The 14,577-nt window shown below is 41.7% G+C and overlaps 1 protein-coding gene across 3 annotated transcripts in view; it reads right to left on the reverse strand.

Annotated features, from left to right (window-relative positions):
- Positions 1-1,446: 1,446 nt before the first annotated feature.
- Positions 1,447-14,577, reverse strand: part of Magi3 (membrane associated guanylate kinase, WW and PDZ domain containing 3) — a 224,258-nt gene continuing 211,127 nt past the window's right edge. The window contains exons 17-22 of one of the 3 annotated variants that reach the window (XM_052730273.1): positions 13,851-13,953; positions 12,996-13,122; positions 12,284-12,427; positions 5,659-5,797; positions 4,803-4,893; positions 4,131-4,243 (exon numbers count right to left, since the gene is read on the reverse strand). In XM_052730273.1, coding sequence (XP_052586233.1) covers positions 4,844-4,893; positions 5,659-5,797; positions 12,284-12,427; positions 12,996-13,122; positions 13,851-13,953 — 563 coding nt within the window. In that variant the 3' untranslated portion in view covers positions 4,131-4,243; positions 4,803-4,843. Of the gene's footprint in view, positions 4,244-4,718; positions 4,894-5,658; positions 5,798-12,283; positions 12,428-12,995; positions 13,123-13,850; positions 13,954-14,577 lie in introns of those variants that run through there. The other 2 variants (XM_052730272.1, XM_052730274.1) reach the window with 2 other exon arrangements.

Here is a 14,577-nt window from a genome sequence, read left to right on the forward strand (position 1 = left end):
GTACATAGTATGAAATAGGCATTTATCTACAGGACTGTGAAAGCAGAGTTTATGCTAAATTAAAGCATTTGGCTGTGTCCATATTTTAGAGTGTGAGATTTAGACTTTTTCTACTAGATAAAAATTCTTCATAAACACTCATATACTCCCTCATATTTAATGCTGCTTGTATGCATAGTGTCTCAGCAGCTTGGAACAGGCTCAGCTTCTTTATCAGTACACTGGAGGGACTGACAGCCTGTCAAGTTTGTAGACCTGTCAGATGAATTCAGCTAACTAAAGATGATAGACTTCCCAAATAAATGTATCTGGTGCTCTTTCTAAAGCTGGTAGTTTTTAGAACTGTTGTATTTCAGTCAGTCTGTGCAGATGTTCTTTGGTCCCAAGGTGATACGGTAGGCTAAGCTCCAGTCTGCATCTTTGTGGAGGTCACTAGGCAGAGCTTTACTCAAGCTCTGTGTGTGCCCTCAGTACTTCCGGTGAGAAACAGACATTTGTCCTGATGTTTACAAAGCATTTGGCTTTGTGTTTCTGCACAAGAATAGTGTCTTCCCTGTTTGTCGTTTTCTAATTTGTGTGAATGCACGTACAGAGTGCATGAAGGGCAGTTCAGTGGACTCAGTTCTTTCCTACCATGAGTTCTGGCCATGGAAGGGTTGGTAGCAAGTGCTCTTACCTGCTGAGCCATCTTGCTGCCTCAGTTTCCTTTAATTAAATGAATGTATTCACATGTCAAAATAAATGCTTTTTGGGTCCAAGATGCTTGATCTAGGAGTTGACTCTGCTCAGAGCTGCTTGGCTGTAAGGATGCTGTAGCTGTCAGAAGACCGCTGTGGGACTGCAGCTGTCTGGGAACAGTAAATGTGCTCCAAGAACTGTGGCTTCTACTTTCAGCAGCTTTTGCTCTGACACATTTCCATTGTGGGCCTGGAAATGGAACTGGAGTTTTAGTGTGAGGTCATGCAGTCACAGAAGTTTTTCTCCTGAAGAGTATTAATCAACCAGAGTTTTGAGGTAGGATTTAAGTAGTGTGTGTGTGTATACGCACATATACACACACATATATGAAGTGAAATAAAATTAAGTCCAGTTTAAAAGAAATAAAATGGTTTTAAATAATGAGAATTGCCATGGAATTCTATGAACTTGGTTTAGTTCACTATAAATGTGTAGTAACTGAATTCCAGTGAGATGAAATATCTTCTCTTCTCTAGTAGTGGAGAAAAAGTACATTTAAAATATGTCTTTGCAATGAAATATGTAAATAGGCATAATGGTATACAACTCAAGGCTTCCATCCACATAGGGAATTAAGTACAGGCAAAGGTACATTATTATGTCTTTCTGATTTTAAGACTTTGATGACTCAGATCATGATGGGAACTAAGCTCCACAAACAGCAATGTTAAATGATGCTGACAGTTAAAAAAAAAAAAAAGCAGGACATAAACTTTTTTTTCTTTTTTAATATCTATATAAAAAATAACGAGCGATTTACAGATCTTTCTCTAATCAGAACCTCAAGTGTATATATAAAGGTACTGTACATATATAAACATTTACAACCAGGACATCCATATTTTGCTCAGCATTCCAAGGCCACGTGGCTAAGTCAGTATATAATCAGTACAGTGAACAGGTTACTTAAGGAAGAGCCATATCAGACTGACAACATACAACATCAAAGTTATGTCACAGTTAACAATAAAAATAGGATTTGTGTCACTAATTGTGGACTATAGGGAAAATAAATCATTTCTGAAGTACTAAATTCTTAGCATTTATCAAGCCTCCTAATTTTTCTCTATTCAAGTAGTTATAATAGATGGGTTAAATATAGTTTTGGGTGGAAGCATGTGTTACCTACAGGGCCAGTACAGTTGGTCACAGTGGAGTTTGTCAGACTCACAGGGTAACAGAATGAGTGTTCAAATACTCCATAAGTAGACAGTTTTGGTCTGAGAAATGTGTCTGTATTTATAGATGCTTCTGAATGCTGTTTCAAGGAACCTACCTGATCTATTGTATGAAGTTAAAAATTGTCTCCAACTTTCAAACAGTTTTTTTTCTTAGAGTTTAGAAAAGAACTCTGAAAGCTTTTCCTGTTTTTAAATAGTTAATTAGCTAAAAATTAAAGTTCCGCCACATACAGTCTATACCATATTAGTCCTGACTTGCTGGGGAAGCCCAGTGCAGGCTCTGGTTCTAAATTCTGCCCCCAGATGAACTTCTCTATGCCACAGGAGCTGGTGCTTTGTCTGGCAGTGGACTGTAGAACTGGCTTCATGATTAAGTCCCTCACAAAAACCTATGTGTATTTTGGCTTTTCAATAATGTATTAAAGACTAATGATGAATAATCAAAATACCCAGATATAGTAGTTTTTCTTTAAAGAGAAACAACTGGTACTTCCACATGCTTCTGTACTTCCCTCACTACAGCAGGTGATCTGAGACACTGTAACTACATTAGGGTTGGCTAACACAGCAGGAGCTTGTTCATTCTGTTGCTTAGTACTTTCTCATTCTGAGCATTCAATTGTAAGGAATAACTTTAACAGTTACTTGAAACACCTTACTTAGCCATAAAAAAGCATCTTTAGTATTTGACCTTTCCTGTAATGTAGTGATGTTTCTGAGTTGAATTTTTAAACTAGGACAGTCAGAAGGTATGAGAAGAGGCAGGTGCCAACTTTAAATGATGAGCTAACAATTTTTTTCCTCTTCAGGGACTCAAATATTTCTCTCTGTAAACATGCAACATGCTATTGAAAACATCTTCAAGCCAAACCGAACTGTTTTCATGACTGGCAGTATCAGAATGGGAAGGATAAAACAGACATGATACAGTAGATAACTTGGCACGAATACAAAGTGAGTTGTGACCACACTGCTAAGATTATGTCATTGCTGAGCGGGCGGCCTGAGCAGGGCATGGCAACGAGCCCGTGGATGCAGCTCCTCCCTGAACATGAGGAAGGGCAGCCGGCCAGGGCCAGGTGGGTCTTAGCAATCCCAGAAGCCCTTCATGCAGCCTGGATAACTTGATGCTCCAATTAGGTATTGAAGACTTTCTGGGGAAAAACACACCCCTCCCTCTTAAAAGAATGCTGTGTTTTAGTAAAAGGCTACAACTTCATTTTCTTTGTATTATACAAAAGGTCACAGCTGTTTGTCAGCCATGCCAGCAGTGCCTGTGATTTTACTCGCTCGTGGCACCCTCCAGGGCCCTGGAGTGATGGGTGCTCTCTTGACTGGAGAGCTGTTTTCAGGTGTGCCCCTTGCATGCTCCCTGCACTTGTCAGTGGCCTCCGGTTCTTTCCCTCCATGTTCTTCCACTTTACTTAACGTCACCTTCTCCTCAGGTTCCTGCGTGAGCTGCTTTGCTGAGATCTGGACGTTTTCTCCGGTGGTTGGCTTCTTCCCTTTTCCCTTCTCCGACACCACCCTACTAGCAGTGTTGTTAGTCTTCTTGGATGGAAGAGATGTTTCATCAATTTTATTGCTCTTTTTCTCTGGAGACCTTGTTCTGTTTTTTCCCAGTTGAGTCTGCTTCAGATCTTTCCTGATGACCCCTGACCTTTCTTTCCCATCTGGGAGCTGTTCAGCACTGACAAGGGTATGGCCCAGCGCTCTTTGGCTCCCAGCCTCTGATAACTTGCTTTCAGTGTTTGATGGGCCACTGCCTCCAAGCTTTGGCTGCTTCTTGGGACTAGAAGAGCGTCCTCTGCCTTTTCTGCAGGGATCTTGTCCAGAGCCTGCCTTAGTGGTGATCTGGCCTTTAGTCTCTCCTTTCCTAGGGCTGAGTGACCGATCTCGAGATTTTCCTCTGGGGTCACTTTTTAGGGGCCTGGGAATCTTTTCCAAATGTTCCTCTGAATGTCGATTAGCTGACTTTTTGGGACTAGCAGATCTACCTCTTCGTGTGACACTATTTTCTCCTTTTAGTAGATTCTTCTCACCGTGCCCATGACTACTGGGTGGATCCTTCTTACTCACGTTTTTCTGGAGAACAGTCTGATGCTTCGTTTCAGGCTGGCTTCCATTTAAAGTGCTTTTCTTTTCTGGTACAGTGTTCTTTAGTTCTTCTGCCTTTTCACATATCTGAACTCTAATCAGAGAGTCTTCGGTTCCTGGCACATGAGACTCTTCAAACATGGAAGCAGAGTGTGAAGATGGGAGAAGTGGTGGCTGTTCATCATAAATGACATTGGAAGATGAAGGACTATTAATATCCCAATCACCTAAAAAGTGATTGAGTAAGACACAGTTACACTCGAGAATTAGAACTAGGAACAGGGAGTTTTGAACTCTGCCAGCCATTTGAACATGTTACTGGTTGCATAGCCCAAGGAGGAGTATGTCACATAGCTTATACACGTTTACGATTACATCACTCTCTGGAAAGAGGGCAGATGCCTGTAGATATCTGCTCATGTATGAAGGGCAGATTATGTCATAATAATTGTTTCACTTATGTACTGTAAGAGGTAATATACGATCTGTAAATTATTCATAAAGCCAAATAAAATTGGACCAAAGTATCTGGTCCAAGAAACTTACTAATTAGGCTATTATTACTGTTTAACTTAAGGATATGCCAAAATCACTAGTGAAAAAGACCAGACTGTGGTAACCCAAAGGAGGTTTATGGGCACTGTAAATAATTTTCTTGTTAGGCTGTCAAATTTAATGTCAAAAGGAGACTGAAAAAGTGCAGAAGACAGAAGTAGATGTATTTAATAGCATCATTTTAATTAAAAAGAAAATGAAAGAAGTGATTTAAAAGACATGCAAATTTACCAAGTCTTTTTAAGGAAAGACCAAGAAAAGCCCTGAAAGCCTTAATGTTGCTCAGGTTTCACGTAGGAGCACAGACCGGAAGGAGCCAAACCTGAAGAAGGAAGAGAGAAAGCCTAGGACTATGTGAAAACAAACCAGCACAGTTAGCACAGCTGTCGTGGGAACATGTGCTGTATGGGCAGCCGGTGGAAGGGAACACAGAGGGTCACAGCCGGAAGGGACTGTAGGAGGTCATGTCTGCACTGACCCTACAAACGCTCGGATGGGGAGCTGTGCAGGGGGAGACGCACACAAAACAGGTGTGGTACTACTACCTTTAGTTCTAGGATCATGCATTCTCAAAGTGATTTTTAAAACGCTGACAGTTCAAAATACATAATAAAGCCAAGGGCACTGACTATTAGTGCAGGAGTACAGACATGATCTTAGATACCCTGTCCCCAGGTAGTGGGGCTACAGCAACTTCTTTTGGTAAGTGACTAGACAATCCTACAGTTCTGGCATTCGCTCATTACAAAAGACAAATATATCTTACTGTAAGAAAAGAACATTTATTGACAATGTGTAATTAGCCAAGGAGGGAATAAAGCTGGGATAGTCTGGAGCCATTTGAATTGTTTGCCTCTGATGTTCTCATTTCTTACAGGCACATTTCTCTACAAAAAACATTATGTGCTTTCAGATGAAATAAAGATAAAACATATTCTATTCCAACTAACATACTGTTTGGAAACATCATTTGCATTATAGTAACTTTCTTTGGTGGTTCTGGTGCCAGTGAAATGCCCATCCCCTCCAAAGGGGCATTCCCTTCTGCCGTCCCTCCCCAGCACCAGAGTTTAGCTGTTTTGCTTACCATGGTCAGGTATCAAGCCAGTTCCTGGCCTCAAGAGGAGGAGGACTTTATTTCCACCAGCCTGAATGAGTTCGATTGCTCGAGTATGTGTGATGCCTTGTGTAGGTTCCCCGTTGATTTCAACAATCTGGTCCCCAACCTGGACAAGGAACATTTACAACTGTATATGAAACAGCAGAGACCTGCAACTCCGCCCAGTCATTCTCTGTTGTAAGGTGTTTAACCTAGACAGAGTGCTGTCCTGGTGACAGCGATAAGGAAAGCTAACGCACAGTTTTATTTACTTCATGAAAATTTTATATGGGAAAGTTTTATGTGGCTCCCAGTCAGGATCTGAGCACTACTCAAGAATCAGATTCTGCTTTCCCACATGGGTCCGGCCCTAAGGCTGATCTCGAGTACTGCAAAATAAGAAATTAAAAAAAAAAAAAATCTAGTTTTCTACCAAAAGTTAAGACAGTAGAAAAAGTGGTATTTCTATAGTAACCTAAATAACAGCACAGAACAGCAACTAAATGACAATCTATAAAGTATGCTCTCAAATACAAGCTAATAATTGACTTGATTTACTAAACCTGGGGCAGATGATTGCTCATCACTGAGGCTTTCCTGAGAGACTGGCCATTCTTTGTATTGCCAACATATCCTGTATATGTGTGAGGCCTTAGCTAAATGATATATTTGGATATTGCAACTTATAAAGCTTTGAGAATACATTAATATGACCACTGACTTAAACCAATTACTGGATTGCATATAGTGACTTAAACAAAATCATTTTCCTGGGAAACAGACAGACAACTAGGACTAAGAATAAGATACCACACGCCAGTGTCATTTTTCCTGAAATGTATATTTTAGAAGAGAATTAAAAATATGGGGAAATTTAACAGGAAGGAACATGAGTAAAGATGTTGATGTGATTTTTAAGATCTCTATCAAGGTGCCATGCAACTGAGAGTATTTAAAATGAACAATGAGATATTACTGAAAATCAAAAATCCAAATATTCCAAATACCTGTAAGATCATAGACAATCCGTAAGTAATGTGACAGAAGAGACTCAGGATTTGAGGGGCTGGAGAGATGGCTCGGCGGTTAAGAGCACTGACTGCTCTTCCAGAGGACCTGGGTTCAATTCCCAGCACCCACCTGGTAGCTTACAACCTCCTTTAACGCCCGTTCCAGGGGATCTGATACCCTTTTCTAGCCTCTGTGAGCCAGGCAAATACATACATACATGCGAGCAAAACACTCACAAAATAAAAATAAATTAGAAAAAAAAATCTACAGATACAGCCTGACCTGACAGCAAGCTGGGGTTCAGGTATGTGGTTCCTATCACACATAGCTTTAATTTTTTCTAGGTCGTGGTCTCATTTTCTTCACCTGTTAAGTTAAAACTCCAGTCCCTCATCGTAGAGTTGTTGGAGAGTCAGTGCCATGAAACATGAATATACACCAACTATAAATAAGTGCCAGTTTTCAAGGGATTGTAAAATGCATTGGTATAATGGTTTGATTGCAAATTATACCCACCTCCACACAATGAAAACAATCACATAAACTAAACAGAAATGAAAGAACTGTTGCATTTCCTCCCCCACCGGCTGTTGTTGCATATTTATGAAGAGAAAAAGACATGTTTTACTCTTGAACAAATGGAGGTGTGAAGGGTATCAGAAACATGACCGGCTGGCGGATTTTAAACAATTATGCTTTAAACAATGCCTAGAATTCACATGTTGGAAACCTAACCTCTTAAAGTCATATGTTGGGGTTCTGAGGAGTGGGAACTTGGGAAGCAATTAGATTATCAATGCGGAGTGGCTTTAAAAGTGAGCTCCCATCTCGCAGGCATTCTCTGTCCCCCTGCCACATGCTTACTGACTCAAGAGTCCCCACTAGCAAGGCTGTCTTAACCTGAGATTTCATAGGCTCCAGGTGTGACAATTAGATTTCTTCTCTTTTTTATATATTCCCCAGTCTCAGGTATTCAGTTAACAAGCACACTGAGACAAATACATTAAATGAAAAGAACTCAAGCAAGCTTGTGAAGTAAGACAATAAAGTAAGAGAGGCAATTAACAAAATCCTTATTGTCCAGAATAAGTGAAACAAAAGCCACTATCTAAGCCTCTTTGATTAGTGATAAAAGAATTATTTTCCAAAGGAAGTATAGATAACAAAGTAGCTCTGAATAAATAATTCCAACGATGAAGGAAGACCAGTGTGAGTATGATTGGTTCATCTTAAGAGTGAGGTCACCGTTTTGAGTCACATTCTTTGTCTTAAGCCACAAACCTGTTCATTTTAATATAAATAAAACTTGTAATTGAGCAGACTTGCCACCAGATGTCGTTTTGACTTTAAAATAAAAATGAGAAGGAACGGGAAAGTGCGGCTTTAGGTTTCTTTCTATTAGTCAGGACATCAGGGTTGTGTAGGAGAACTCTATATTGAAAACCAAAGGGGAAACACTCCTCTGGGAGGACGGGATCATTTTGTTGGGATTTTAAGTTACTATAAAAACGTCAATAAAATGGTGAAAATTTTTGAAAAGCTGGACAGTTTTGTATTATCGAAAAATCACGAGAGACGGGGTGACAGGCAGACACTAGAAGTAACGAAAAAGACGCATCTGTAGGCTGAGCAACTCCAGTGGTGAACTGAAGCCAGCCTTAGCAAAACAGTGAGGCCTTAAAATTCAAAACCAAAACCAAACCCCCCAAAACAAGAATAGACAGAAAACGAAAGGACAGAGGAAAGAATGTTTCTTGATAATGATGATGATAATGTTGCAGTTGTGGCTGCAGAGGGGCTCAGAGGTTACATAAGCATTTCTAACTCCAGTCCCAGGAGATCTGACGCCCTCCTCTGGTCTCTTAGGGTACTGAATGCATGTGGTGTAAAGACATACACAGAAAAAATACCCCCACACATAAAATATTAAATCTTTAGAAAGTCACTGTCTTTCAGAGCAGTCTGGCACGTGGATTACATTATCTTACAACCTGTTAAAAAATGGTATGCCTCCTGAGGAAATCCAATCCAGATGATCTCAGCAAGGAGCTTGGCCTCCCTGAGCCTCAGACTTAAGTAAGTGCAGGTATTGCCACTTAGCTCCTAAGCTAACAGCAGCATAAGTGACAATACACATAGCTTGCAAGACAGACAGAATCTGAATCTGACTCCTTGCTTGCAGTGCTAGGGATGGAAACCTAGGCCTCAGGTATGCTAGGCATGCACTGAACCACACCCCAGGACTTCAGGACCAGTTTCAGACTCAGGAGATTTCCAGATCCTCTGCTGACCCGCAGGGCCGCCCCCACCCGTAAGCTAATGATCTCCCGATTTCTGAATTATACTAGCACATTGTTGCTGTACCACTAATCCTGTCTACCTGGTAATAAGAGCTCAGGACAAATCTTCATTTTCTAAAAGTTTCAATATGTAGGAGCTGGAGAAGCAGCTCAGTGAGTATTTGCTGCCAAGACAGACTAAGTTTGAAACCAGGGGTCCCCGAGGTGGAAAGCAAGCACCAGTTCCCACAGGTTGTCTTCTGACATGTACTTTGGCATGCGTACCCTCACACATGTACCACACACGTGTCCATACACTAAATAATTTTAAAGATTAGTTATCTAGATTTATCAATCCATTCTACCCTCTTGATATCTGTAAACATCTATAAAATACTAATCCTAATTTAAAAACTCACCCAGAGCATCCTTTTGAAAACCATGTATGAATTACCCACTGAATATTCAAGGCACTGTATGAAGTATTGAAGATCTTGGGATTAAATCTGAACTGCTACTCTGAGACCGGTAAGGGAGGAGGGAGACCAGCAAGGTGGAGGCCCTCCCATGGAAAGCAAGCACCAGTTCCCACAGGTTGTCTTCTGACATGTACTTTGGCATGCGTACCCTCACACATGTACCACACACGTGTCCATACACTAAATAATTTTAAAGATTAGTTATCTAGATTTATCAATCCATTCTACCCTCTTGATATCTGTAAACATCTATAAAATACTAATCCTAATTTAAAAACTCACCCAGAGCATCCTTTTGAAAACCATGTATGAATTACCCACTGAATATTCAAGGCACTGTATGAAGTATTGAAGATCTTGGGATTAAATCTGAACTGCTACTCTGAGACCGGTAAGGGAGGAGGGAGACCAGCAAGGTGGAGGCCCTCCCATGGCATCACGGAGAACGTTAACTGAGAAGACCTCTCTGAAAGCTGACATAGTTTCTTATTAGAACACATCTGAATCTAACAGTTAATAGTCTACTTGCTTTTGTTTTCAAAATCTAGAGTTTATTTTTTAAATAAAAGGCTCAGTTTCTGATGTAGTTTAGAAACTACACATTGTCTGCTTTAAGGCCTGTTTGGCTTCCATTTGTATGATGCAATTAGTAGATTTGAGGGCTCTATTTGGAACCAACATTTTAAAAAGAAGAAATGTGAGCCATGCAGTAGTTGTGCAAGCCTTTAATCCTGGTACCCGGGAAGCAGAAGAAGGCAGATCTCTATGAGTTCGAGGCCAGCCTGGTCTGCAAAGCGAGTTCCAGAACAGCCACAGCTTACACAGGGAAACTCTGTCTCAAAAAAACAAACAACAAAAAAAACCAAAAAGAAGAAATGTGAAATGCCTCAGCAAAGGAGAGGTAAAGAGGAAGAAGGGCATGGGGGGTGGGGAGGATCAAGAGAACTCTAAAGCATGGCACAATGAACCCAAAACAGGCTTGTAAAGAAGCTGCTTAAGGCCACATGGCTTCAAAATGGTAGACAAAGGATTTGATTTGTGTCTTCCTTGATTCTCAAGCCCGAGTTCTCTTCACTACTGAACCATGTGAGAAAGCAAGCAGGCCAGACCCAACAACTGTTGATCAGTGGCTCCCATGGCACTTGGCCCTTCTCCTTGTAATAAACCCTCAGGCTCTGGTGTGTGGTTCTGCATTTCTACCCTTCCTGCTTTACGTTTTCGTGTGCACAATTGTAGGCCCCACTCAAAGTTCTAACCACGGCCTGCTGCTCTCGACATCTCTTTGAGTGAGTGATTTAATCTACCACAAAGCCTTGCTCATCACTTCTGTCTGGGGCATGTCATCTAAGGCCTGTGAAATACACGTGGACAGCTAACTGGTACCTACTTTGATATAATTACAAAATGACGCAGTTGGCTGCCAAATTCTTTCTGCCCTGAGCCTTTCTATTTTTATTTATTTATTGTGTCACACAGGCAAGAGGAGGTCCCCAGACATCTTTTGTCTTTGTCCCTTTGTCTCTCACTGACCAGATACTTAGGAGTCATCTACGCTGGTCCTTCTTGCACCGGAAGGTGACCTCATCTATTTTACCTTCTATTCAAAGGGTTAGCACCCAAGTTCTCACACCACCACTCCATGCAAGAGTGAGAGCAACCTCTCTTCTCCATCCATTTGCACACTGCAGGTAGACACATCTTAGCAGCATGCCGCTCGGAGAACATCTTGGCTCCAAGGCAGCACCTGCATACTGATAACCCAGCCTCTTTCCTCCGCTCCTCTGTACACATCCGAAAGAACTACATCACTCAGCCTGTACACAGCGTTCTGTTATGTGGATTACCATCCTTCATTTCACCCCATTGTTATTCCTTCAGCTTGGAGAGCTGCTCTTTCCTGACCTCTTTCCTGGCCTCTTTCCTGAATTGTACCTACTTAAAGCACCTCCGTTAGTCCCTCCGTCTGACACTATGCATATGCCTGGTCATTTTGAGGAAGGATTGGTATCGTCCTCTCACCAGCTCATTTAATATCAGGCATAAAGTCTTGGTTAAGGCAAATACTCAAAACTGGTTTGAAGTGAATGATGGGTATGAAGCAGTAATGTTGAAAACGCAAAGCTGCAATCAGAAGTTATTTTTGTTTCTGAGACAAGGTCTACTCATGTAGCCCATGCTGGCCTTGAACTTGCTATAGTAGCTGAGGATGACCTTGAACTTGTGACCTTTCTATCTCTACTTCCCAAGTTCAGTGATAACTAGTGAATTAACTGGTTTTTAAAAATTAAGGCCAACAGTTGTTTTCTACATAAAATTCCTCTTTAACATCTAGAGGAGGACAAAAAAAGGCAGATCTATAAGCCATTTAGTCTCCAGTGCCCTGTACAATGCTGGTGTTGCAGGGCTGAGAAAGCCTGTGATAGAACATTACAGCAGTGAATTCTGGTCTTTCTAATAATCATAAAGGTTGGCAGGGTTGGAATTTTCTGCTTCTACAGGGAACTAAGTGGAAAAAAACTCCCTGGGTTTACTATGTCTTGGAAGAAACTGGAGAGTCTTTTTTTATTCTGCTACCCTCAAGACTTGAGATGGAAATGTACTTGATTTATTAACCCACCTGCCCTGTATGCTGACTACACAAAAACTCGTTTTTCTCACAGACCCGCACACCATCAAACTAGGGAACCCTGGGTGGCTAGAAGAGCACAGTGGCAGCATGGGGCTGCTTTAGGAAAAAACCCATTTCTAGTTGTGGGAGGTCTCTGCTTTCCCTCTAGAGCAGTTATTTTTAGAAGTTTCCAGTCTAGAGCCAGAAGCAAAGGTTAAAAACAGAAGCCAACTCACGTGGATTCTACCGTCTTTGATGGCAGGGCCATCCTCAGCGAGGCGAAGGATGAACAGCCCCATATTGTACTCCTTCCCTCCTCGGAGGCTGAATCCAAAGCCTCGAGGGCCCCTCTCCAGCTCTACTGGGTAACACCCGAGGCTCTGGAGGAAAGAAGCATGACAGAACAACGGTCTTAGGCTCGGCTTGCACGACATCTGGAAGAGAATCTGCTTTTATGGCTGGGAGAAATGGTGTACACTCCTGATGTGCATTTCTATGTTGTAAGGAAGGAATGCTAGTCTGGGCTGCTACTTAATTTTTATAAATTCAAATTAAAGTCATTTGAAGATTATGTGGTCTTCTAGTTGATCAATGTGCAAAAGAACAATTTGAGAACAGAATTTTTTAAAGTTTAATGTTTTAAAAATTTACTTTAAGGAGATTTTTATAAACTTCCCTGAGAAATAAGCAAATAAAAGCCCCCCCCCCTTAATTAGCTACAATACTATGCACTTGTACATATTCAGCCTAGGTTCAAATTTCTCCCTTTTCAGGGCAAACTTTTATCTCTACACCCTCTTGTATGGTATAGTGAATTCCAACCACATTAGCAGTTCTATAAAAATTAGTAATTTTGGAAGCAAATGTATCCAAACAGATTTGCAATAAAAACACCAATGTCAGTGATACAGCAACCCCAAATGTCAGCACCAGGGCGTCTGTGTTTACCTGATTATGCCGACTCCCCACAATCGAAATCACTGCAGTGTCAGGCTGTGCAAGGTGCTTATGGTCAGACCATGAATGTCTGTAGGAACTGCAGACATCTTTCCCAATTTCACCTTCTAGGGCAAGTCTGTGAGAGAAACCAAGTCATGTTCTGTACTGAGAAAATGAAAAACAGCCTAAAAAGAAAAGTAGATTAACTTTTCTTAAAGCTGAGCCTTGCCATCCTCTATCCTCACAAGATGCTGTAGGCAGACTCTCTCTAGAACCAGAATTGCTAGAAAAAAAGACTGCTCATTTCCTCCAGAGTAGCTTAAAGCCTGTGAACACTGCCCCCCCGCCCCCACAAGTGGTGCCTTGTTCCAGTTGTTCTCAGAGAAAGTTGCACTCAAAATAACTGAACCTGGAGCAGATATGGTGACTTTGTCACCATGAGAAATGGACCTCTCAAAGCCCCAAGGCCTGGGGAGATGCTGAATTTCTAGAAACCTAGTTTTTCTTTTATGACTAATGTCTTTAATAACAGGAAAGAAATATGTACAAATTACTGCCCAAGTGTCAGGCAATGTGAAGGGCTGATTCAGGTGGGGCTAGGCCTTCCCTACTGAAGCGATTATCAAGAGAAGCAGTTGGCTGCTGGTGTCAGGCTGACTCAATCCCCGAGCTGTGCCTGGGATGGAGGCTAGGAAGAGGGGTGAGAGTCTGGAGGGGTGGGCAGCACTGGGAAGAACTGTGAGGACGAAATACACAACAGTTTTCTTTCTGACTCGGCTATCTGGCTTATGAATTACTGCCTGGGAGCGGGACAGAGAAAAGCAGGGAGATGAGAAAAAACCCAAAACCTGAGAAGAGCCACACCTGTCCCCAGGTATGTGGTTGACCTGTGCCTGTCCCATGGGCCTGTGCTGCAGTGCTGGGCTTTGCCGAGCTGAGTTGGTTCCCGATGGTGGACCGTGATGCTCTGTTCAAATGAGAAAACAACAGAAATCAGAATCTGTACATGAAAACATGAAGACCAAGTAGATCTGTAAGTAAACAATAGCAATGGTTACAGTTCCCAGCTTCAGGCTTTCACACTGTTATGTCCCGGATTTGGAACAGTAATGTCTCCCCCTCTGGCTTTATGTAACATGTTTCAAGAGAACAGGAGCCCCTTCTTATTTCCTATTTTCACCCGTCTGTCTCCTCCGTAACATAGTGATCAGAACTGCACATACTCAGTCCTATCTGTAGAGGACAGAGTTCTAAGTTTCCAGAGCACAGGTATTTTTCCTTCCGACAGTGCTAAGTGTCAGGATGCTGGAGCACAGAGGCTGTTCTGCAAACTACACACACGTTGGAACTTGCATTTTAACAGAAGAAATTATTCTGCCTGATGCTGAGCATCAAAGATCACAGAGTCACCTAGAGTCTTGAGGGAAATCTTTATAAAGATTTCCTGGTGTTTGTTTTCTGAGAGCACAAATGCAAGAGAGAGAGAGAGTAGTATTTGTGTCCATGTCCTTCTTCACTGCTTGGGAGACTGACCGCAGAGCCAACCAAGGCCTACATCCACACCTAGATGGATGTTCCGGGAGATGACAGT

The sequence above is a fragment of the Peromyscus californicus genome, unplaced genomic scaffold (assembly GCF_007827085.1).
Source record: "Peromyscus californicus insignis strain IS unplaced genomic scaffold, ASM782708v3 Scaffold_9__1_contigs__length_137607984, whole genome shotgun sequence".
Taxonomy (NCBI): Eukaryota; Metazoa; Chordata; class Mammalia; order Rodentia; family Cricetidae; genus Peromyscus; species Peromyscus californicus.